The sequence below is a fragment of the Gymnodraco acuticeps genome, unplaced genomic scaffold, assembly GCF_902827175.1.
Source record: "Gymnodraco acuticeps unplaced genomic scaffold, fGymAcu1.1, whole genome shotgun sequence".
In the NCBI taxonomy this organism is placed as follows: domain Eukaryota; kingdom Metazoa; phylum Chordata; class Actinopteri; order Perciformes; family Bathydraconidae; genus Gymnodraco; species Gymnodraco acuticeps.
The window spans coordinates 1,032,035-1,058,163 of record NW_022989894.1 but is presented as its reverse complement, the minus strand read 5'-3'; the positions used below and the strand labels follow the sequence as shown (position 1 = coordinate 1,058,163).

Sequence of the window (26,129 nt, the reverse complement as noted above, 5' to 3'; positions counted from 1 at the left end):
TATGACGCTCGCAGCCGAGCCGATCCAGCCTACACTCAGCTCTGTTCATTTCCAGGCCGGGTAGAATCCCAGCAACAACGCCGCGATCGGTTTAAGATTGGGCTTGCAATCGCCATCAATCCTTTGAATTTACAACATTTTGTGGAAATATATCAGTCTCACTGACCAGAAGATACACTAAGTCTTTGAATCGGTAAGTTATGGATGCGGGTGATTGTGAAAAATCTCCAATTTTACTTGTCTTCTCCGCTGCCCAGTTTTATTGTTGCTTTGTTCTGGGCAGCAGCCATTTTTAATCGCCTTGTCCTACATTCCCATCTCTGTCGTGATACCGTTTTGAAAATATACACGAACTGTTGAAAGTGTTTGCATAGGTCCGATTGTTTTATTGTGATGTACTCCAAAAAACGAATTGTGTAATAATGCTAAGCACACATGCAACTGCTCTAAAAATCCCCGGCCTGCCAGAGTTGTTTTGGGAACTCTAGACTGGAGTTAAACGGGATTGCCGTTTCGCTAGTTTTCGAACAAGCTATGTCTGCTGAAGCTAGCTTGTGCTAAGAACTGTTTACTGTGTTGTCATTTCTGCGTGGTAACTTGGACACTTATCTATATAAATATATGCAGCTCTGTGGGACCTTGGCCATGTTTACATAGCCATTTTTACTTGAGCCACAAGCTAGCGTATTTTACTAGTGATGGCTAGCATCTGCAGTTATGGTCCTTTTGACGATTTAGTTGTTGCGTTGCAATTAAAGGCATTGGTGTGTTCTTTTTCGGGGAAATTGACAACAATCTTTTTTTTTGTCATTAGTTGTGATAGACTGTGTTTTTGTTTTCGTGCAGCGAACTGTATGGTGTCGGTTTCTTGTGCTTGAATTAGCATTAGCTTCCAATGAGGTAACAACACCTACAACTAACGTCAGAGAGGTCAAACAATATTAATAAAAAACGATATCTCTTGGTCAAATATTATTCTGCTATCTTTAAAAAAAAACATTAAACGCATAGCATGTGCCTTTCTCAATTGGCTATCTGACGGAAATACCGTTTAAAATGCAATCAAAGGTTGTATAATGTTAGCTGTCATATCGTTAGCTTCCCTTTGCGACACAACGTCCACTAATGTATCAAAAAATTAGCGCTGGCTAATTTCTCACTTGGTGGTCATTGTATAATTATACGGGAATTATTACAAGGGAATTGCATGATTTGTTTTAATTTTTGGGCTAAATCGACCTAGGTGGAGAGATATTTGTCTCGGCAAAACGCCTATGCGGTGCTTTAACCGAGCGGCCTTCGAGACCTACTTTGTGTGTTATTTTCTGGTACTCGACTGAAACGACAATATTTGTTCATTTTAGGAAGACATTATAACAACAGCTGTGGGCTTTTGCGCTATGTCTAACGTTATATAATCGAAGCATAAACATTTAGACCACACGGTGTCAAAGCTTTGTGTCGCCTTCTTTTCACGTACTGTATATAAATCCACAAGTAACGTTCACCATCAAACAAATGTTCTCTAAGGATCTGTTTGGTCGTTTATCACTCGATTTGATTGTTGTTTTGTTTACCATGTAGTTTATGATAAATAAAAAGCTATAGAATAGGAAGCTTTAATCACTGCTATTGTTAGAAAGTGTTTGCAGCCACTTGACTATTGTGGCAGATTCCAGTTGACTTGATATAGATTATATACAGGCCCGGTTCTACGGGGGTGCATAAGGGTGCATTGCACCCTCAGTTGAGTCGTTATGCACCCTCATTTGAAAAATTAAAAGTGAAGAAAAAAAAAAAGTGAAAGATATTACATATATAATAATAGTAATGAGAAGAAGAAGAATACAGTTGAAATCAAATAAATTGTAATTGTGGTTAAATAACATTGTCTGCTGCATTTATTTGGTCAATTTAAACGGTAGCCTAAGTAACGTTATTATGTCAGGTGTGCATGACCTGTGCCAACACAGTCTCACTCCCTGAACGTCCAGGAGCGACGCTTGGTCAGGGTCCTATGGCGTGCAGATGTGACGTGCCGAGTCTCCTCTGAGCGTTCATCATCTGCAAGGTGCTTACACGGCAGTCAATAATGAACATCAGAAAATGGTTAAAAACAACCAGCCCTTATCGCCAGCAGTAACACTGCATCTACTGCAGGTAATAACAATTCAGATCATGGGGACATTAGCGGCCACTGTCGTGGACACTAACGTCCTCCCGCCCGACTTGCCGGCTTTGCCCGCCTCGCCCGCAAGTGCCAGAGGACCTCGGCAAAACAGAGCCTGCCCAGGTATATTTAAAAAAGTACCCAACTCGCCTGTACAGTGGGGTAAGGCGCTCATTTTGCAGCTCATGGTTTCAAAACAGAGATAGGCTGGAATATTCCTGTAAAAAATATGCCATCTTCTGCTATGCATGTAGACATTTCGGTCTTAAAAGGGGCGTGATTTGTAAAATATCCATAAAGAAAAAGTAAATCTGTGTATAGTTCTGTTTCATATGGGTGTTGAGATGTATCCAATCCATAGATCTCTTCATGTTGCTCTCAAAGTGCACCAGATTGATGCTTTTAACTTCAATATTAAAAAAAAAATCTTCCCGGGAGAGCATGCCCCCGGACCCCCCTAGAGGAGGTGAGTACCCCCCTAGAGGGTGTTAAGCCCACTCCCCACTTATAAAAATATCACTTTACCACTGCACCCTCTCTAATCTCAGATGCACCCTGAGTCATTTTGTTCTGGAACCGGGCCTGATTATATATAATAAAACAGAAAAGCCGCCATTATTTTTGATATTCAAATATTTCATTCAGTGTCTGGAAAAAAGGTTTCCTGTCACCCTGAATAAGAGCTCAATTGTTATATTTATAATTTTAATTTGCAGAATTCTGTTTACACTTGTTTTTATGTACTTTTTGTTGTCAAAAGTGACATCAGTGTCAGGAGTGATTATTGGCATTATAATGCTTGCTTTATGTTAACAAGAAGTTGGTCAGTCATACTTTAATTTGTTTAAATATCGTGTTACACATGTCATATTAAATATCATGAACCAATTTCCCCCTTACCCAATGTGGCAACAAGCCATTCAGATGATTGCATTGCTGGTGATCAAACCATAGAACAAATCTAATATTTTTGGAACATTCAGAATAATGTCTAAACCACCAGTGCTGTTTGTAGGTATGTGCATTGTGCACAAGTCCTACGCGAGAAACTGAGCCAGTTATACATGTTGCAGTTTCTGCCCTCGGGTCAGGATATGTAACAACAAAGTCTGAAGTTTAAGTTCAACAGCAAACAAAGACGTGGAGAAAGTCACAGTTTAAAAAGAAACATTTAAATCAAATGTGAATTTAAGAAAAGGTCAGGGCCTGCTTCAATATAATGTTTGTTCAACACAAGAAGGTATTTTTTATTTGGGCGATGATGCCTGCTCCGAGCCATGTTTAGCAGTGATCTGAGCTCTGATTGGTCCATCCATACAACTGTGATGTTGCTGAAGTTGCAGTTGAAATGCTTATGATCACTCTGTGGTAAAGTACTGTGATGTACGGAAGAACTAGCATTGACAAAGGGCGACTGCACCACCTCACATTGGCTTACATCTTTTGTTAAACGTTGCACATGAAACAATGGCGGACACTTTACACAGCACCCATCTGACCACCAATATACATGTTGCACCTGTGTGAGAAAATATAATGTTTCTAATATAAAAACATAACTGAGACAACCATACAAACTATCAAACCATAGTTCAAGTTATTAGTCAATCACATTTAATAGTCTCGTAGGCTCACATTACAAACTGTGAACGTAATTCAAAATGTGGAACTGGCGTTATCAAATGTTGCTTATTTAATGGGTTGGTCTGTAAATATAAAAAATCTGATGATGCTTTTCGGTCACTACAAATTACACCAAATCCATCAGTGCTGCACATCGAACTAAAACTATGGGCGGTGGCCGGCCACAGAGGCATAACGGTGACTTCATGGTGTCCTGAAATACAGTGCCAATGGAAGTTTCCATAAATAAAGTTTATTTATTTATAATGACATGCAACTGTAAAAATATAAATCCCATAGTTGCTTATTTCTTTTGTTTTCTATAACAAAAAGACAATCCAAAGCTTTAATCACGATTTGCCTTTTTGCAGCAAAGATGTTCTGTGATTGAGTTTTTCCTCAAAACATGTTTTATCTTTGGCTTCATGTTCTTTTCATGTCAGAATCCAAAAATGTAATCAAAATAAATTATATTTGACAGTCTAGATACCGCCAAACTTCACAAGGGCGTAGATAAATATCCCCGTCCCTTATTTTTAAATATTGTTTTCCTTGAGTAAGGTCTTCACTGACATTTCTTCTCCTGTTGTCTTTGTAGAATCAGAAAGCACTGGAAAGAGGCGCAAATAAACATTTCCATACTAGATGACATTACATCGAAATGTCCGATCGTTTGGGGCAAATAACCAAGTCCAAGGATGGGAAAAGCAAGTATTCCTCTCTCAGCCTATTTGACAAGTACAAGGGAAAACCAATAGAAACTCAAAAAAACGCAGGTACGTTTAAATATTTAGTTTCTCTTTTGAATACCATATTTCTTTGTTTATGTCTCTGTTACCACATTTCAAATCCTTTGTTAACCTCTTCTCCCCCTTGCTTCTCCCCGCTGTGTATTTTCTCCAAGTAGTTCCGCGACATGGCTTGCAGAGTCTTGGCAAAGTGGCCGCAGCCCGGCGCATGCCCCCTCCTGCTCACCTGCCGAGCTTGAAGTCCGAAAACAAAGGAAACGATCCCAACGTGATTATTGTGCCGAAAGACGGTACAGGATGGGCGAACAAGCAGGAACAACCCGATCAAAAGAGGTACGGAGAGTAACGTTAAACAACGCAAACTGCCCTCTCACTTTATTATATCAACCATTCTGCTACAAATCATTATTTTGTATTCAACTATGATGTTGTTATGCACTGCTGCTGGTAGTTTAAAGTGTATGCTTTCAATCATAAAGACAAATGCTGTAAGGCATTCAAAGAAAACAAGCTTAACTGAGTGGCAGCATCCAGATAAAGTGAAACAAATCTTCGATTGATGATTTGAGAAAGTTGATATATTTACACCTGCCTGGAGGTCGAGTCTTTCAGTAAAGACTTGTATCTCTTGTGTGCTCATGCCTTTCATCAGGGAATTGACTACATTTTATTTAACCAAACTTTCTCTTTTTTCTTTCTCTGTAGTTCTATTGCATCGACACCACAGCTGCCGGAGTTGCAGCCACAGCTGGCTTTACAGAAATCTGTCTCCAATCTTCAGAAGCCGTCACCAATAGCAAACCAGGAGGTGTGTATGTGAAGCTATGGTTGTGTTTAAAATGGAATATTCTTGCAGATTTTTACCATCAGGAATGCTGTCTAGAGGTGATCTTTGCTGAGCCCTACTTACAAATGCAATTCTAGTGCTGATTTCATTAAATATATAAAATACTTTTAACAATGTTTTGTCAGTAAATAAAGACTCACTCCATGTCTTAAAGGTAAAAGAGACAAACTGTAGGAATTCAATGTTATCTGGTTTCTTTCCACAGAACGGAAACACAGGTGGACCAAAACAATGGGCCCAGCTAAATGGAAAGGCAGTAGAGCAAGATGGTGAGTCATTTCAGATTGACCTATAATTGTGTTTCAAATTAAAATGACATGCTGATTGTCATCCCCATATGGCATTTGTTACATTATTCTTTGCATATGTCAAACAAACCAATTCCCTTTTATGACACTTTTTTTCATTGACAACACCAGGTTTAAGGGTCTCAAACCGCCTTCAGCCCTTCTCTCACGAGGAATTTCCCACGCTGAAGGCAGCTGGAGAACAGGACAGGGCTGGCAAGGAAAGAAGCGGCTTCGATCCGTCGTATGGGCCCGGACCAAGCCTCCGCCCCCAAAGTAAGTCTCAACCCTCGAATTGGCTGGCAGTCATAAATAAGATAATGTCTGCTGGCAGGAAGATTGATCAATTGGTGGCAAGATTTTTGACTGTCTGTAATCTCCCCCTCCCCACTTGAAGACGTGACGAGCTGGAGGGAAGGTGGTGGCAGGAACCTCCAGCCCTCGTCTCTGACCCTCGGCCTGCCAGCAGAACCTGAGGGAAAACTCACTGCCCTGGGTGAGACTGGCAGCCCTCCCGCCACATCTCACCCCCCCTCTGCCATCAGCACAACCTCCTCTAGTGTGGTGACGCCTCAGTCTCCAGTCCTTGAACCCAAGGAGCTTTCGCTGCGACCCGCCCAGCCTCTCCGCAGAACAACCGTCCCGACTGCCCTGCAGTACCAGCTTCACCACACTTCCACTGCTGTCTACCACGACATGTTGCCTGCATTTGTAAGTACCATATCATTCATTTACACCTTTTGAAAAGACAATATACCGTTTTTTCTAGTACAAAATAAGCTGTTACATATAGCCAGAAACAGCTCAAATCCCTCTTTGTTTTCTGTATTATAAACATGTTGTTTCATCCTGCTGTTTTCAGATGTGCACTAAAGACACACGTGAAGCCCCAGGTACAGACCATGTTCCCACCACTGTTGCAGCCCCAGCCCGATTTGAGAGCAAACCCACCTTTAGACAGAACTTCCCTAAACCTGAACTTGTCAAGTAAGTGCATTGACAATGTGAGAGCTTGTATCCATGAGGTAACTGGAACAAGACCATTTTTGATGTTTGGCAGTTGCTAATTTGTCTTTCTGTCTAATTGCAGTGGTGATGTGAGAAGAGAGAATCGCTTTGCCCGCGCTCCACCTCGTCAATCTTCTCAGCCCATCCGCAGGCCTGGTGAGAGACCGCAGCGCCCAGCCATCATTAATCCAGACGATCTGAAGGATCTGGATGAGCTTGACCATGACTGCGAGGATGGATGGGCCGGTCAGTACTTCTTAGAGTTGTGTTACTTACTCCATCGGCCTCCTGTAAGAGGTCAAATAAGTTGTTACGGAATTGGAAAAACTACGAAAATGGGTAGAATGGTAATCACATTACATTTAATAAATGTATTCACTGAAGCAATTGTGTATGACTATTATTATTAGACACAGGGTTCGTACGGTCATTGAAAACCTGGAAAAGTCATGGAAATTGAAAATGCAAATTCCAGGCCCTGGAAAAGTTATGGAAAACAATATTTTTCCCAAAGTTTTGGAAAAGTCATGGACATGTAACGAAAGTTGCGTCAAATATAATTTACATTTAATCTAATCGCTGAAATAATCTGCGGTCGCGAGCTGTTATGTGCCATCATGACGCGCATGGTGTTATTTTTTAATATATGAAGTGCGAGCTGTGTGCTCGAGTCTTCCTGCCTGTCGGCTGAACTCTGCTGCTCCAGGATGAGGGTCAGCTACATTATCTACGGTGCGTTCGTTAACTGTGCGGAGTCACTGTGGCACAGACTGAGCCGCTGGTGAACAGCTGTTAGAACGGGCCGTTCAGGTGTTCAGAGCAGAGCGGCAGAGCGTGATGTGAACTGAAACCTTTTTCTGTCGCAATATCATTTAAGGAATCGTTGAGCTAGCTAGCTAGCATACATTGTCACTATCTGCTAACGTTAGCTTTAGCCTTCGTTTTCTAATAGTTTTTTTCATAGAGGTGGTATAAGTATAGATCTTGCACTTGATTAAAAGTAGAAGTACTCAGATCTTATACTTTAGTAAAAGTAGAAGTACTCAGATCTTGTACTTTAGTAAAAGTAGAAGTACTCAGATCTTGTACTTGAGTAAAAGTAGAAGTACTCAGATCTTGTACTTAATAAAAGTAGAAGTACTCAGATCTTGTACTTTAGTAAAAGTAGAAGTACTCAGATCTTGTACTTGAGTAAAAGTAGAAGTACTCAGATCTTGTACTTGATTAAAAGTAGAAGTACCAGAGTGTAGGAATACTCTATTTCAGTAAAAGTCCTGCATTCAAAATGTTCCTCAAGTAAAAGTAGAAAAGTATTCTCATCAAAATATAGTGAAAGTAGCGACAGTAAAAGTAGTCATTGTGCAGATTGGTCCATTTCAGAATAATATACACTGAACAAAAATATAAATGCAACACTTTTGTTTTTGCTCCCATTTTTCATGAGATGAACTCAAAGATCTAAAACATTTTCTATATACACAAAATAACCATTTCTCTCAAATATTGTTCACAAATCTGAAAAAATCTGTGATAGTGAGCACTTCTCCTTTGCCGAGATAATCCATCCCACCTCACAGGTGTGGCATATCAAGATGCTGATTAGACAGCATGATTATTGCACAGGTGTGCCTTAGGCTGGCCACAATAAAAGGCCACTCTGAAACGTGCAGTTTTGCTTTATTGGGGGTTTCTGCACAAGCTGTCAGAAACCGTCTCAGGGAAGCTCATCTGCATGCTCGTCGTCCTCATCGGGGTCTCGACCTGACTCCGGTTCGTCGTCGTAACCGACTTGAGTGGGCAAATGCTCACATTCGATGGCGTCTGGCACGTTGGAGAGGTGTTCTCTTCACGGATGAATCCCGGTTTTCACTGTTCAGGGCAGATGGCAGACAGCGTGTGTGGCGTCGTGTGGGTGAGCGGTTTTCTGATGTCAATGTTGTGAATTGAGTGGCCCATGGTGGTGGTGGGGTTATGGTATGGGCAGGCGTATGTTATGGACGACGAACACAGGTGCATTTTATTGATGGCATTGTGAATGCACAGCGATACCTTGACGAGATCCTGAGGCCCATTGTTGTGCCATTCATCCACGACCATGTTGCAGCATGATAATGCACGGCCCCATGTTGCAAGGATCTGTACACAATTCCTGGAGGCTGAAAACATCCCAGTTCTTGCATGGCCAGCATACTCACCGGACATGTCACCCATTGAGCATGTTTGGGATGCATGATTATTGCACAGGTGTGCCTTAGCACACCTGTGCAATAATCATGCTGTCTAATCAGCATCTTGATATGCCACACCTGTGAGGTGGGATGGATTATCTCGGCAAAGTAGAAGTGCTCACTATCATAGATTTTTTCAGATTTGTGAACAATATTTGAGAGAAATGGTTATTTTCAGGGTTCGTACGGGTGCTTGAAATCCTTGAAAATGCTTGAAATTTGACGTGGTGTTTTCAAGGTTGGGAAAGTGCTTGAATTTTGGGAATGGTGCTTGAAATTGAGATAAAGTGCTTGAAAATGTAAATGCTTTACTTTTACAATAAATTGCTTTCTGACTGAATAGTTCGCTTTTTAGATTAAAAGAAAATAATTGCTTTTCTTTTACATAAAACAGCCCCGCTGCGGCCTTCCCGCGCTATGCGCGCGACCTGCAAGTGTTTGTGTTACGTGTGACCTGGGCATTCTGATGAGAGTGATAGATGTGTGCCAGGAGGTTGCAGTTTCAACGAGCGTTGGCTAGCAGAAGACAAATACAAGCCATGGCTAAGACGAGGGTCAAGCCCACGAGTAGCCTCCTGCAAAGTTTGCAAAAATAACGATGTGAGAGTTTGCGCTGACGAGCCACATGAAAGGTACGCCGTAGTAGAGCATTTTAGATTAGGCTAACGTTGCATGTTATGTTTGTTTAAGCTAACGTTAGCAAGCTGAATAGCGAACTCGATTGAGGGATAATAATAATTGCAGGGGACAATCATTTCAGAGGAGCGTACCTATGTTCTGTGCGTTACATTCGCCATCCTGTGGTCTTCAGAGGATGAAGCACTCACGGCATTTCGTGTTATAGTCACGAAATATAATTTATTGATTCGACACAGAGCGATTTTGAAAGCAATGTATTTCTACTGGTAGTATGTTTCGTACCTAAACCAAATGTGACTTGATCTATCGAAATCAGTCACATTGACCCGAAGACACATTTCTTTACATTTATACAAGTAAAACTACATTTTGCTTTAATCCCATGTAATTGTAGAATGAACACAGTCTTCCTTTGAACATGTATAAGTCAGGTGTCTTGAGTAGTCAAAATTACCTACAAATCATTGTCAGGGGCGGCGGGTACTGTAGGCTAGGGAAGACTAAGCCTTCCCAAATATGTTTGTCACTGCATCCTGGTAAAATAAAAATATAATGTTTGTGTCTTTGACATTAGCGCTGCTATGCAGCCACCAGTAAACTGTACTACGAAGCCAGTTCAACAGACCCTGGATATGTTCGAGTTATCTTAACTAACCCTAACAAACGAGATCTCGCTAAGCGGTCCTACAACGCTGGTTATCAACTCTGTAAATTAAGCCAGGGATTCTCTCTCCAGCTGAGTGCGCATTCATGTGAAAGGGGCGGGGTTAGCTACATTGGACCAATCACAAACAGGGACAAGTGTACTGACAGCGCAGCGTCATACTTCATTAATGAAAAGTAAACTAATATTAGACAAATATGAGCTTTAACCTTCCATGACTTAAACATATAATCCAGGATACAAGCCACATAGTTGCACCTGCAAGGTGAATATAGATAAAATAAACTACCGAGCGTTTGAAAGCGTACAACAGTTTTATGATATCACTGCCCCATAGACACGAGTGGATCTGACTTTAATTACATTTGAGTTGAGTGTTTCGTCAACCTAATGTGTTGCTTAAAATAATACTTCTGCATACAGTATGTGACACTGTAAGTGTTGCACGGCCAGATACGGCTCAGCTGACTCAGATAAGGAAATATATATTATATGATCGATGATCTGATTGATGATGTGATATGATATGAACGATAAGTGCGACACGTCGGCGTCTCCTCTGCATACGGCAGTTTAAACTGTATTTCCTTTATCCTGTAATATGACGTGATAGATTTAAACTCCGCACACTGAGCTCTGATTGGTCACTGAGTTGATCTATTTTCTATACACGCCGGAGGCGGGCAGCGTCAGGTAAAAAAAGTTATTTAGCCTTCCCAAACCTGAGCCTCACGCGCCGCCTATGATCATTGTACACATTTGTAAATATTATATTCCACTTGTTACCATTGTGAGTCTATTTCTATGCAGCTCTGCGTGATTTTGTGGCTACAATTCAGACTAATACGCTACCAGAGGTGGAATAAGTACTCAGATCTTGTACTTGAGTAAAAGTACAAGTACTCAGATCTTGTAGTGAAATTATAAGTACTCGGATGATCTTGTACTTAGTAAAAGTAGAAGTACCAGAGTGTAGGAATACTCTGTCACAGTAAAAGTCCTGCATTCAAAATGTTCCTCAAGTCAAAGTAGAAAAGTATTCTCATCAAAATATAGTGAAAGTAGCGACAGTAAAAGTAGTCGTTGTGCAGATTGGTCCATTTCAGAATAATATATATGATATGTTTTATAATGATTGATCATGAAAGTGTTCTCAAAGCTGGTAAAGGTGCAGCTAGTTTGAATGACTTTGTATACTGCAGGGTAGCTTGTGGATTTACTCCAGGTGGAACTAAAGTCTGATTTAACACTTGGTTATATTTCACATCATTCATCCACATCTGTGAAGTAACTAAAGGTATTAAATACATGTAGTGGAGGAAAAGTACACCATGTACCTCTGAACTGTAGAGGAGTCGAAGTACACCATGTACCTGTGAACTGTAGTGGAGTCGAAGTACACTAAGTACCTCTGAACTGTAGTGAGTAGAAGTACACCATGTACCTTCAGGTTCAGGTTATTTATTTGTACCTGTAGGTAGATTCTGTTTGCAGAGAAAAAGACAAGGGTTCCATCCTGACACTAAAAACAAATACAAACAACAGACACATCTCTAATAAAGGACTAGTAAAAGTACAAGTATACCCTGCTCAACCAAATCTCAAAATATTTAAAAAACATTTTAAGAAGGAAAACACTAGTACAAACTTGGACATTCAAAATTCACAATTAAATAAATAAATAAAAATAGGCATCTGTGTGACGCTCCTATGATGTGTTAATTTGTGCAATAGCTGCTGGGATAACACTGTTTTTATACCACTTCGTTTTACTCCTTGGGACAAGTAACCTCCGGCCCGAATGAAGAAGCTTGAATTCTGAGTGCAGAGGGTGGGAGTCATCGTCTAATATGGAGCTGGATAACCGCTGTAACTGCCTGAGGTACAGGGTCTCCAGGTTTAGCTGTGGCTCACCAATCAGTCTGCTGGACCACTTTATGATCTGACTCAGAGAGTTTCTGCTCTTTAAAGTCAGGTTACCAAACCATGACATTAGTGAAAAAGACAGAATTGACTCGATAAAAGCACGATAAAACAATGAACTGTAGTGGAGTCGAAGTACACCATGTACCTCTGAACTGTAGTGGAGTCGAAGTACACCATGTACCTCTGAACTGTAGTGGAGTCGAAGTACACCATGTACCGCTGAACTGTAGAGTAGTTGAAGTACACCATGTACCTCTGAACTGTAGTGGAGTAGAAGTACAAAGTAGCAAAACATTGAAATACTTAATAAAGTACAAGTATCTCAAAACTGTACCCCCGTATAGTACTTGTTGAGTTTATGAACTTAGTTACACCAGTGGCTATACAGATAGAAAGACTAAGCCTTGCACAGAGGCATGAAAATACATTTTCAAAATGCTCAACAGTGCTGCCAGAATGATAAACTGACTGCTACACAATTAAAATAAATGCTTTTATATATTTGTATTAGATGTGACTCTTTGGCGTTTCTGTTATTATTAACTGCTGCTTTAGTTGTTCTGACTGCTAACATCCTGTTATTCCTCATTTTAAAGCCGATATTCCGTGGGGTCGGGGAGCTCGGGTCCTTGTCACCTTTTTCATACCTGATGAGTTTGCATCCCTGACTACAGTTGCTTTAGCGTGTAGAAGCTAGCCATTTTCAGTTTTTTTTTGGTCATGGAAAATGAGGTAAATGTCATTGAGAAGTCATGGAAAAGTCATTGGTGAAAAAGTGTATGAACCCTGTAGACAAGTATGTTGTGTTTTGGCGTAAATGCTCAGGACAGAGCTAGATTCTTCTTTTATGACGGATACCACAACCTGTTGTTGCTCTATATCCCATCATACGTAACTGCTGCTGACTGTTGTCTTGTTATCTTTACAGGACTTCACGAAGAAGTTGATTATGGTGAGAAGCTTAAGTTCAGTGATGACGAAGAAGACCACACCGGTGAAAAAAGCAGGATGCGGTGAGATTTCTTTCCTTAAAAAGTTAACATTCTTCTTTTGCCATAATTTAAAGGACTCCTGGTTTAATTTAGATCTTTTACTTAGTAGGACTGAATGGGAGAGGGAGAGAGAGCTGCAGCGTGACTCTCTTAGTTCAGGCGAGGTGGCTTATCCCCAGGAGGGCCCAGAGGAGAGCTATTCCTACCAACATCACCACCTCGAGCCTCCCAGAAAGACCAACGGCAGATATCTCCCCACGGACGTCCCGGTAACAACACACTGCATAACCTATGCTGTGTTTTTCCACTTCTCCCCCCCCCTCCTCTGAGATGACTTATCTAAGATGTACTCCTTACTTTACCACAGCATCTTGTTCTTTTATCCCTTTGTGACTGTGGAGGGAAGGTAACAAAACAGAGCATATGAATAGCGGTGTGCCTTCACACACACACACTCGAATAACATTGTCATGAATTGGCAGAGATGACCTTCCAGTAACCATAGAGATATCGTCCTGACTACTTTTAAATTGCCATGCCTTTTGGTTGGCAACTAAAAACGACATGACGGGCAAAATAGAAATACGGATTCTACCTGTCAGGTGAATTCCCTCAAATAATCTACAAATATAGATGCCTGCATATTTAATATTTGTCTTTAACTAAACAAGTCTTTGAGGCTTTTGAGTTTTCATTTCAAGCAGATGGCCTTAGCAGACAATGCAATTTAGGGTTTCCTAATGGCCTTTAGATCTAAGGTGTATTTTTAACCTTTAAGTATGGATCTGGCCTGACATTAGTTTCTTATCATCTCCAATTCAACCATGTTTCAATAAATAGAGGAAATGTAACATCTTATTTACACTTTTCCTAAAAGCTTAAAATGATTGAACTAACCGGAATATATATATATATACCTCCCCCTTAAACTGCCCCCGTTTCATCTCTAGGCCCAGAAGAAAATCCAAGGTGAGCCCCTGGCTGACCAGGACGATGCCCAGCGCCACCCCCAGGCTCCAGCAAGGGCCAAGTACGTGTCACCTGAGCTGTCGGAGGCTGTTGAGAGGGCACGCAAACGTCGGGAGGAGGAAGAGAAGCGTGCCCGTGAGGAACGACTGGCCGCCTGCGCTGAAAAACTGAAAAGGCTGGATGAGAAGTTTGGGAAAATTGAAAGGCAGACATCACGGACAGAGGAGGGCCAGAAAGAGGGAGAGGGCAAAGAAGTGCCATTATCCCCAGAAAGGGAACAGAGTAAAAGCCACCATGATACCTGGCAGTACAGCACAAAAGGTAACGCATTATTTCAAGTAGACTTTTACTTTTAGGCTTGCATGTTGTATATCAAATGTATCGGATGATTATAACTTTGTGGTCATCACCCGATTTCCAGAGGGAAGCGAGGTTCCCCAAGACAACTCTCCTGTCCAGAGTTACCGCGATGAACCTGCCCTCTCTAACTATCGTGTCAGTGAGGATGATGTTCAGGAGCCCACCTCCCCCTCCTCAGGAGATTACAGCGGACGTCAACCCTCCAAACCCATCCCACCTCGCTTTCAAAAGCAGCAGCCTCTGCCGCCTCAGCACCATCAGCAGCAGCAGGTGAGCGCCATCTGATTCCACTTAACCCATAAAGTCTTAATCCCAGATGTATGCGTCAATGTCTTAGTGGCTGCGTGTGAGTAGAGGTATTTTAGAGTTCACGGTAGCAGGTTCTCTTTTCAAGGTTTAGGCCTTCATTCAACAGCCTTGTGAAGTGTGTAAACCTATTTGATTAGGCTATTGTTAATTATTTCTGAGCTAATGGCATTTGGCTATCTCGCAGTTATAATTTGTGAAGTGAATAATAAATCCCACTGCTTTGGCTTACTGTCAAATTGCCCTTTCTTCCGAGTCCACATTTTTGCTGTGTAAAAGGATGATTACCCCACTCTATGGTCATTTATTCCTTTCTCGGATAACAATTACTGTGATGATGCATGAGGAGTGAAACATTGAAGTTCAAATTAGTCACAAAAAAATCTATTTTTCGTCCATGGTGTAAGTTATAATTCCTTGCTGAGTTGCTTAAACCTCTTCTTTGTTATAAGGTGAATGTGAAATTAAATGAAATGGCTCCAATGCATGTTAAAACATTGAATTTAAACTAAGAAGACTGACCCCTTGACTCCCATATTTTCTTCAGCTGAAAGTTATTTTCACAGAGAGCAAGGACTGTGGATTAGGTCCACCATTTCTTAAACGTGTATTCCCTGTAAACAATCTACAGGAACAAGTATACAAGATGCAGCACTGGCAGCAGTCCGGTCACCCTGCACCTTCTGGCTCGAGCCACAGCCAGCGGGGTTACTACCCCCCGCACGTCCTCGGGTTCGATCCCCGCTGGATGATGATGCCGCCTTTCATGGATCCCCGCATGACCCAAGGACGATCTCCTGTGGACTACTACCCCGGTGCTGTTCACTCTTCAGGTTAGCACTAACTCGATTAAATGAGTGCACCTGTCACATCTAATGTCCAATGACATTAGATGTGACAAAATGTTTAACACTCATTTGTTTTCAGCAGGAATGATGAAACCAATGATGCACCAAGACCACCTGAACAGCCCTGGATCTGATGAGGGATGCCATCCTAACCTGCACCAAGAGAGAAGAGCCCCTTCCACTGAGCCTTACCCCATGTGGAACCAAGATGGCTACCCCTTGCGCAGCTTCACTCCACCTTACCAGAGACAGCATGATAGCTCAGAAAGTGGCCAGCCAGATGACAGGTACGTTACTGTTGTTAAAATGAGAGCCTGTTGATCTTTTGTATTGTGATTAAAATCCCTCAAACCTGACTCAGCTCTATTTCTACCTAAAACCCTGAATTGTGCACAAGGCCCCTCTTGGTGGGCCTCTGTTTGTTGCCATTCTTTCTATTTTTTTGTATCTTCTTTTTTTTCCGCAGAATTGATATGGGCGGCACCCAACAAGACTCTTATGAAGAGAGGGCCAATGAGGGCTTGTCCCACCCCCAAGATGATATCCCTCATCATGCTTACACGAGCCGAGGCCCCGAAAGAGAACACCAGGACCAAGGCTTGCTGACCACGGCAAAGAACCACACCTTAAATCATGCAGATGGTGATTACCAACAACAAGACTCAAGGGAGAAGCACCTCAAAGACGGCTCTGAATCTCATGATGAGACCTTAGAGGGCTCCATGGACAACTGGAAAAGAGATGGAGGTCAGAAACAAGACGGAGGACTCAACAGTGCAAAAAGCCAGTGGTCCGAATCTGCTTCCAGTAGTAGTGTAAGCCAGCCGTCTGAAACCAGCGGGCGCACCTTGACTCGCAGAACTGGGCCCATCAAGAAACCAGTACTAAAGGCTCTCAAAGTGGAAGAAAAGGAGAATGAGAAGCCTAAACCTGAGCCTGAGGAAAGACCTGTCCCCTACCGCCTGGAAAAAGAAGTCCTTACCAATGTCTACGACTTAAAGAAAGACAACCAGCCTGCCATCAACAGGCGCTCAGCCTCACCGGATGTTGAGAAACAGCCAGAAGAGAGGCACCGTCAGTCACCAGCTCCCATCAAAACAGAAAGACCTCTGAGCACACACAGTGATGACTCTCCCAAGGAGAGCCCCTGGGACAGTGGCAAGAGCCAGTCACCTAAAGATGTCAGCCAGGACTCCCAGGCACCACGGAGAAATAACTGGATCTTCATCGATGAAGAACAGGCCTTTGGGGCAGTCAGGGGAACAGGGCGGGGCCGCAGTCGAGGCTTTAGGGAATTTAACTTGAGAGGTGGAAGCCGTGGTGGCCGAGGCGGAGACAATCTCAGAGGGGCCTATAACAGCAATAACAACAGCAGCGGCGGTGCCCAGCGCACCGGCAGAGGAAGAGCAACACCTAGGGACATGGTCAAGGTGGAGGAGTTCCAGAGGGGGAAGCCCCGCAGGAGAAATGTAAGTGAGACCTTGAGCGAAACCTCTGAGTATGAGGAGCTTCCCAAGAGGCGCTGCGAGAAGGGATCTGAAAATGGAGAAGGTTACACAGAGTCTGGAGAAGGTTACACAGAGTCTGGAGAAGTCCGAAAGGCTGATCGAGACTCTTGGAGATCCAACAAAATCTACACAGATGAACAGGCTGCCATAGATTCCAGAGACAAGGCCAAGGCCAGCAGGGGCTTTGGAGGTCGCACGCTGCCTCCCAGACTGAACACCACTGGAGGTTACAGTCGAGGCTTCGGAGGACCAAGGGAAATGTCTACATGGAGGGGCCGTGGGCCCCAGTTTAACAGCACTGGTGGCCCCATGCAAGAAAATGGTTATGGTCCTGGAGCTGAGACGGCTTACTCCCGCAGACCCCCTGTTGACCGTGAGACTCTGAAGTACCCTCCTAAACTCACTGGCTCCTTCATGGAAAATGGCACAGAGGAGCGTGAAGGAGAATACTATTTTGACAATGAAAACCCTGACAGGCAGATGTTAAGAAGACGTCGTCCACCCCGTCAAGACAAGCCTCCACGCTTCCGTCGTCTACAACAGGAACGCGAACCCGGCTCAAACCAGTGGACAAGTGATGAGTACGTCAATGGAGAGCTTTCAAACCCCTGGCCTAATCGCCCCAAAGGCAGTGGGGAAGAAAACTGGCCCAGTGGCCAATACTCTGGTGCACGCCCCGTCCAGCACGGTCAGACAGAGGAATGGGAGACGGGATCAGAAAACAGCGACATTGGGGACTGGAGAGAGAAGCGAGGCGGAGCTGGGGGCGCTCCTACACAAGGACACGCTCCTACACAAGGACACGGTGATATTCCCTCAGACTCGGGCCACGGTGAACTAGGCTCTGGAGAAAAGAGGGAACTTTGCAAGAGAAGCTTCTCCAGCCAGAGACCACTGGTGGAGCGGCAGAACAGGAAAGGAGAGCCATCACTGCTGGAAGCAAGCAAGATGGTTCGTGCATCTGATAATCCCCCCACCTCCTCCAACAGGAATGACAGTTGGCAGAACGGAGGGAGTTCTTGTAAGAGGTGAGGAAAAAACTTCAAGTTGAAGTAATTGTCCTTGTCCTGTACCCATATGTGTGCTACTTTCCCTCCTATTGAACAAAGCATGGGGTACAGATTGTCCCATATGAGGATGTAGCTCAGTTTCATCATCTAGATGAATGTTGGAAAGACCCGCGCCTGACAGGAGGATTGGCTACTAATACCGTAGATATTGCACAGCATCCCTCCTGAGCTTGAATCTTGTGTCATCCTTTTTCTTCCATTTGTTTTTCCTCCTGTCTTCTGCAGTCTGTATTTTTCTCTTTTCTGAATGTAATTGGCTTCCTTGAAGATCTATATTTGATATCTTGTTTTAACTGCCAAAGTTAAAACTACGCTTCATTTGTTTTTTGCCAATGTATTCGAGTGTATTTTATAATAGCAGAATACCCAATTAAAAACTCTTTGTCTCTCCCTTTTCCTGTTTTTCAGCAGGAGCCCAGATGAGTCGGTCTACAGCATAGAGCAGCCAGACGAGAGGGAGCCCATGGAGCCATCAGGCTCCAAGGAGCTGAAGCAAGGACCGATCAAAACAGACATTGTCGAATCTCTCTCCCAGTATGAGCTCAGCAGCTACCAAGGTGAGACCAGTTTTTGAAATGTAACTTTTTGTGTGCTGTTAATAGAAATGAAATGTTCTTAAAGGTGGGGTAGGTAAGTTTCAGAAACCGGCTCGAGTGCACTAAAATTTGAAAGTACACAGCCGAAAAGAATCCGCCCCTCCCTTCAGACTTCCTTACAGAGCACCTCCTCCAACACACATGAACGCGCAATGCACGCCCAATTACGGCACGCCCAATGAGGGCACGAGATACATTTGTGCGTGCACGAGATGGAAGGCTGACAGACAGGGCGGCAATCCAATCCGTTTAGCCGACCCGGCTAATCGGATTGGTCGTGCTTTTTACAGTATTACGGCTTCCACAGATGACATTTTTTTATGGATTTTTTGTCAAAGCACTTAAGATATTCATTGCTATCGGGATGTTAAGAGCATTCCATGGAATATAACAAAAAGTGTATCTCGAGCCGGTTTCTGAAACTTACCTACCCCACCTTTAAGTGATAACCCTGTTACTATGAAAAAAATAGACTTTTGGTAGTACTACAGTTTTAAGGTAGATTCTGATCTGATTTAAGCTATAAAGAAAACTGACTCGAAACACAGAAATGGTGAATTACACTAGTTTATACCTATTTGCAAATCATTTGTGCCTGTCTGTTTGTAGTTGAGAGCGATTCTGGGGGCCAAATGACAAATTCAGATGGATACCAGGATGCCTTGTCAAAAAAACAAAGACGTCCGCAGGAAGATGATAGAAGGAGGAAGGAACAGGCAGCTGCTGTAAGTTAACAAGAGTTATGCCATCAAAGAGCATTCAATTTGTAGTTTATTAAGTTTTTCTCCTTTTTTTTGTTTTTAGGTGCCGGTGAAGAACAGGACAATCGCTTCCAAGATACCTCCACGCTTTGCCAAAAAGCAGGGCAGCCTGGGACTTGAACAACCTGAGGAAACGCTTTCTTCCAACAACCTCGGAACTGAGATCTGGGAGACCAACAGCTCAGGTAGTTGACAGCTGCAACTTTGTGCCAATGCTTTGTTCTGGATATTTTGTCTCTGCTGTATATTGAAATGTGCATTCATAGTTCAAATGTCACACTTTTTCTGCTAATGAACAATTATCAAATGTTCATAAGGCTTTCTCTTGAATGGATATTGTGTGGGAAGGGACTAATTTTCACTAATGTCATTCATTTCTATTTTGTAGCTCTTTCAGTACAGTCTTCAGGTGGAGACTCATGGACTAAACAGGTGTCTTACACTGGGAGCGAGCCCAACTCTGAGGTAGTGTGCCCTTTCTTTCCTGCAGTTAAAAAATATAATTTGAACACTAATTTCAATGTGTTTTCTTCCTTATTATTGAATAACAAATTGGCGCTACTGAATAACATTGAGAAACATACCAATTATTCCCTGTTCTTCTTTCCCAGGACTCTGATGCTGGCCCCGAGCAGAACAAAGAACAGCACAAGCCCGGGCCCATTGGAAACGAGCGCTCCCTGAAGCACCGCAAGGGATCAGAAGGTGTCGATCGGCTGGAAGGCGGCCCCATCACTCCGGTCAACGGGGTGGACCTCCATGTGGACACTGTGCTGCCTGGGCCTCCTATTGAGTTTGGTGTCAGTGCCAAAGACTCTGATTTCAGCCTGCCACCGGGATCCACCCCAGTGCCCGTGTCCAACCCTGTCAACAAGCTTCAGGACGTACTCACCACCCATGTGAGTGGTTACACATGTACTTTTATGGGGTTTTGTGAATAAAATAACTAGTGGAATGCATTAAAGATAGATGTGACAATCACTACAGGAATCGGTAATACGGTGCTTCATTTTTTTTTTAATAGAATGATGTGTTTTTCTTGCTTAAAAACAGAGCAACTAATTAATACTGAATTTTTGGTTTGTTTTGAAACAGACTGCTCTTAATCAGAGTATCCCAATGCTGCGTTCCAACCATCTGCAGCCAGGCATGAACCTCAACCCCATCTCCTTCCCCAGTGCTGACCTCACTCTCAAGGTATTTCAACTCTACTCGAATGTACACAGAGCTTTATTTTTTCATGCAGATAAGAGATAAGGAAAGTCTATTTACAGACATAAATAAACATGACTGTGTTATTCAAACATGCATATAAACGTTGTAATCTTTATTTTCCTTCAGATGGAGTCGGCCCGTAAGGCGTGGGAGAACTCCCAGTCCCTCCCCGAGCAGGGCTCTCCGGGCGGAGGTGTTTCAGGTGTTCAGCCTCCCTGCAGCGTTGGCTCCTCCAGTGGGGTCAGCTACAGTTCCTTTGGAGGGGTTTCAATGCCTCCGATGCCTGTGGCTTCAGTAGCGCCTTCCATGTCCATGCAAGGTAAAACTGCATTTCATTTCCTCTAATAGATGGCGGCTTTATCCATGAGGGGAACTAACAGCCTGTTTTTATCTCCTCTGTAGGTAATCATATTCCCCCGTTGTATCTGGACGGACACGTTTTCCCTAGCCAGCCCCGCCTTGTACCTCCCAACATGACCCAGCAGCAGTCCTACCAACAGGTACAGAGATAAATCCACACACACACACACACACTCACTGAGGCGTGTTTGTCTATCAGCAGAATTCTCATTATGTTTTTTTTGTCCATTCAGGCGGCCGCAGCCCAGCAGATCCCAATGTCTTTGCACACGTCTCTTCAGGCTCAGGCTCAGTTGGGGCTTCGGGGGGGTCTCCCCGTCTCTCAGTCCCAAGACATGTTCAACTCCATTCCCCCTTTCAGGTACGACCACCCTAGTTTATCATAGATTTGAAATTGGTTTCATTAATAAGCTTATAATAACCTGTTCCATGAGTCTGGCAACACCCTGTAGTCTAATATGTTATTCTGTCACTCACTATACGATGCTTCCTCCTCCTCTCAGGTCCCAGGTCTACATGCACCCCAACCTGTCCCAGCCCAGCCCCATGGTGCTGTCGGGCGGGGGTCTGAAGGGGCCCTACTCTGCTTTCCCTGGCATGCAGCCCTCAGACATGGTGAAGACGCAGTCAGGCTCACACTACCAGCCTATGAACGGCAGCCAGCAGCTGGTTTATGAGAACCAGATGAACCAGGGGCCTGGTATGGGGTCTTCCCAGCTCATGGACTCTCAGCTCATCCAGGTCAGTGGACTGCTGAAGCTCAGTTACACTACAGCTCAGATACTGCATTCTTATTGATGCTTGTCAGTTTTCAAAATGTATGTATATAAAAACGTAGAGAATACTAGCCTGCATAGCATAATTAGACTACATTTGTACTGTTTCTTTAAATAACAACAATATTAACAGTACACATCTTGTCTTCACCAGGTGACCATGCCCCTGCCTGGCTCTCAGCTGCGCTATGGCTCCGCTCAGCAGCATCTCATCCTCCCCCAGTCCATCCAGCTGCAGCAGGGACAGAACCTGTCTGTGGGGGGCCCGCGCCGAATGATGCCCCCCGGCTCCCAGCCTACAGTGATGACTGGCAACAGAGAGGTGTGACCTACTGACCTTTTGTCACTCGAGCAAACTATATTGATCCATCATAAGGAACCATGACTGTTTTTGTGCAATAACAGTTGTCGTTCTCGTTCCCTTACTCTCAGGGATCACAGATGGAAATGAAAGGCTTCCAGTTCGCTGAGAAGCCCAATCATTCCCAAGGCATGTCCGGAGGCTCCTACAGGTGAGCAGGAATGATCTGTGCAAATAATAGAATGTAGCGGTCTGGGAAAAAAACAAATGTTTGCTCTTTCTACGAGTATCAGTAATGCACATTTAAGTAAATTAATTTGAAAACTATCTTTTTATTTTCTTCCCTCTCCTCAATAGGCCTGGGTCTGCCAGCCCCAGTGGGAAGCCCTCTGGTCCCGGGGGCCAAATGGGCCCTCTGCCTACACATTTTGCTCAACAGGTATTTCACTTTTAAAGTTATCACAACAGTTATTATTCCTGTGCCATTGAATGAGGTTTATGAACACCTAAGGCCTTGTTACAATTTCTTAACTTTTAATAGCTGCTTTTTTGTCCAGGGTTTATTTTTAAGAATTAAAATGCAATAACATGATGCTAATTGTGTTTTCATTTATTCCCCCCCCCCCCCCCCCCCCTTCCTCCTCTCCATGGACCAATAGGTCCCAACTGCTCAGGGCAACATGGTGATGCACATGCGGCCCCCCACCACTGGCCCTTTCCCCAACCCCATACAGAGACCAGTCATGCAGGTCAATAAACCTGTCCTCATCCGCCCCCCCCCCTTACCCCAACCCTGGCCGTGACCACTCCCATTCCACCCCTCCCTTGATCCCTGAGCCCCAAATGAAAGGGCCAGAGGATGGCATGAAGGTGAGCCACCCACTGTAAATATAGGTAATTTAATTTTTTTCAATTTTCTTTTTCTCTATTTGCATTATGTGTGTTGTGTATTTTCTTGGTGTGTGACTTTGACATTAATGGTAGATTTATATTTAACGTATCTGAGAGGTTTGATAGGATACATTGGTTGTGCTCTTACAATGATCTGGGATAGTATCATTCTACACTGTTAATAATGATGTCATTTTTGGATAATCTCTAGCTGATGAATGTAAGAATAATGCATTTTACAAATGAGAAGTTTCTAATGTCTTACAGATTGTATAGCTCCCTGAGTTAAATGTGTGATATTGGGTATTAAAAAGTATCTCTTTATAGTTTGATGTGTTCATGGTACTTGAGCAATAGATGGTATTTTAGGTAGAAATATGCCTCATGACACTGTTAAACTGATCCAATGAAAAACTAGAAGCCAACAATACTTTGAGACAAACCATGCATTGGCATAGTAACAGCTAACATGGAAAGAAACTCATCTAATGCCTGTTGAGCATCTGGAGTTCTAGCTAATTAATATAAGCCTGGAGCTATCAAACAAGTGTTGTTGCATGCACACATGTATAGTTTTCCAGCACTGCTGTAGGTCTCTGTAGGTAACTCTGCCCTTTCTTTGTGCAGAATAAAACCATGCGAGAAGTGCGTAAGGCAGTGGGTGAGGGCAAGACCCCATCTGGGGGAATGACCAGCAAACTCCAGGAGCCCCTCCTCCCCACGGGGCAAGCCAAACCAGCACGCACTGGAGCCATCAAACCCCAGGCTGTTAAAGTAGAGGAGAGCAAGGCATAACAATGGACCTTAGAATCCTCATCAGCGCTCAGCCTGCCAACACAAGCCCCTCGACATCGCCAGAGCCTCTTATGACCCACCCTATCCCGAGGCACCATGGCAGGGGGTATACATGCAGACATCATAATTCCCCTCTTGAACTGTCAGAACTGGACACTTATTTCACACAACGTATAGAGATATATAAATATATATAAATATATATACATAGACACACACAGTCTTTTAAGCAGATCTCTTCAAGGTCCTCATAATTTATTATTAGTCACTTTTAAGGGGAGATTGGTAAAGAGAAAAGATATTTCTGTTTTTTTGTGTTTCTCTTCAAGGTGTGAAAAACAAAAATGGCCGACTCAGAAAGAGAGCCCCTTTTTTCATACCATTTTTGCCAAACTGTATTTACTCCCTCTTTATGGACTGTAACCGTTAAGACCAGGCAGACACTTGATACAACTCACTATGAGAAGCAATGTCTGTTCACATTTTTAAGCAAATTTGAAATGCAGTGGGGCACTTTTTGTCATTTTTCATTGGCGTTTTTGCTGGTTAAAATAATGTTCATTCCTGCTTTGGTAAAGGACTTGTTTTTTTAAACCCCGAAAAAAAAAAATCTCCAATTCGTGGAGATCATTGCATGTCACCATGGCAAAAGCGTAAGTGCATCACCCTAGAAATGCATCTTCTGGGGTTCCTCACCCTACACATGAACTTTGGTGAAACTGCTTAGATTGGTAGAAATAATTTCTTTTCTCAAAACTCTGTTCTTTGCTTTTACATTCTGTCGCTCTCTTCTGTATGTAAATTGAAACTAAAAGGTGGAAGTTTTAAAATCATGTTGCTTCCATGGGAACTTCACTGGCTTTGATACAGCGTGTGCATGTGATGTGCTGAACGTGTAAACTTGCGGGACTTGTTCTTAGAACAGAGCAACATTTCACAAAGTGATGATTTTTACATCCCTCAGTCTGGGGCGTTTAGCTTTCTTCTTTATAAAGGCTCTTAAAAGACTTTAATCTCTAATTCCATTAAAATCCCACTTCACACTGATGTGGGGATTTATGAATACATTTTCATCACCATTTGATTATATACAGCATCTGGTCTCTGAGGTGGCACTAGCAATAAATGCAGCCTAACTATAATCACAATCGGGGTCCAAATAACACATTTTCTTCTGTTAGAAGCTAATGATCACAAATGAGGGGCGTATAACATCGCTTGTTGAATTAAAATGAGATATTTGCTTAAGCTTTTTTTGTGAACACTGCCGTTCCAGTGGCCTACGAAGGACTTTTAAAGTGTTGTTCTATTTGAAAATGTGAAGCTGTTGGAATCATTTATCTTGTTCTTTTTGTAATGGACACTCATTTTGAAACTCACAATGCCAATGTCATTACTGGTTAAATGTTACTGCTTACCATAACGCTCCACAACACTACAAAATGTTGCAATTTATCTTTGACAGTGTTTCACTGGTATGTATGTATATGCATTCTTATCTGTACAGTTGAGCCTTGTCAGCGAGGGGAGTCATAAACCCACATTTCATTTTAGATATTGTGACACTATAAATGATTTAACGTTGATAAAGGTCACTGTGTTCAGAATGGACTGATTTCACTTGTTGATAGGTTTATCTGGCTTGGAGTGTTTTTGCTTCTTATCCCTTACTGCAAAAGATCTTGATGCTTCTCATCATTGTACCCGCGCCAATATGTTGCCCTGAACCTTTTTTTTGTTGTACTTTTAAGATGCATATATTTCCTTTTGTCAAAGGACCAGTGCTTTCTACAGCTGATCCAGCATTTTATTTATCCTACCTGAACTTTTTCCTTTCAGATACTTGGTCATTACTCTCCCTCGTTAAAAAAGAACTTATTGAAAGAAGAAGAAATAAAGCAGTTGTGATTTCTTAAATGTACTGTTGATTCTGTATTCTCACTTTGTCATATTAAAATCATGCATCAAATGGGAAAATGATTTTAGGCTGTGTCCAGCACATTCCTGAAAAACACTGACCGTACAAATGTTGTTTTTTATCATTTATCACTGAAGAAAAAACATTTTCCTCCAGGCACCTGCGTCAATGTCTCCCAGTGGCTACAATTAATCTGGACCCCATCCTTTACATTACAATATTTTTTATTTATTAAAACATTTTGTTTTCTTAGACAGTTTATGCTTGCATCGTTATGCCATGAAACCATTACTTGTCCATTTCAAAGCTTAATCTGTTGCTG

At 42.8% G+C, this 26,129-nt stretch overlaps 1 protein-coding gene across 1 annotated transcript; it reads left to right on the top strand.

The window, feature by feature from the left end:
• Positions 1 to 25,869, top strand: prrc2b (proline-rich coiled-coil 2B). The gene is given in 32 exon segments (XM_034204118.1): positions 1 to 193; positions 4,392 to 4,569; positions 4,701 to 4,875; positions 5,248 to 5,350; positions 5,595 to 5,658; positions 5,809 to 5,952; positions 6,074 to 6,387; positions 6,539 to 6,663; positions 6,767 to 6,930; positions 13,070 to 13,154; positions 13,240 to 13,402; positions 14,084 to 14,423; positions 14,524 to 14,732; positions 15,400 to 15,601; positions 15,699 to 15,903; positions 16,083 to 18,152; positions 18,603 to 18,751; positions 19,400 to 19,515; positions 19,595 to 19,736; positions 19,940 to 20,016; positions 20,163 to 20,450; positions 20,647 to 20,748; positions 20,893 to 21,085; positions 21,169 to 21,266; positions 21,360 to 21,487; positions 21,630 to 21,867; positions 22,057 to 22,224; positions 22,335 to 22,414; positions 22,561 to 22,642; positions 22,863 to 22,976; positions 22,978 to 23,073; positions 23,722 to 25,869. Coding segments are annotated over 31 exon segments (6,717 nt in total). The 5' UTR covers positions 1 to 193; positions 4,392 to 4,454; the 3' UTR covers positions 23,890 to 25,869.
• Positions 25,870 to 26,129: the final 260 nt, after the last annotated feature.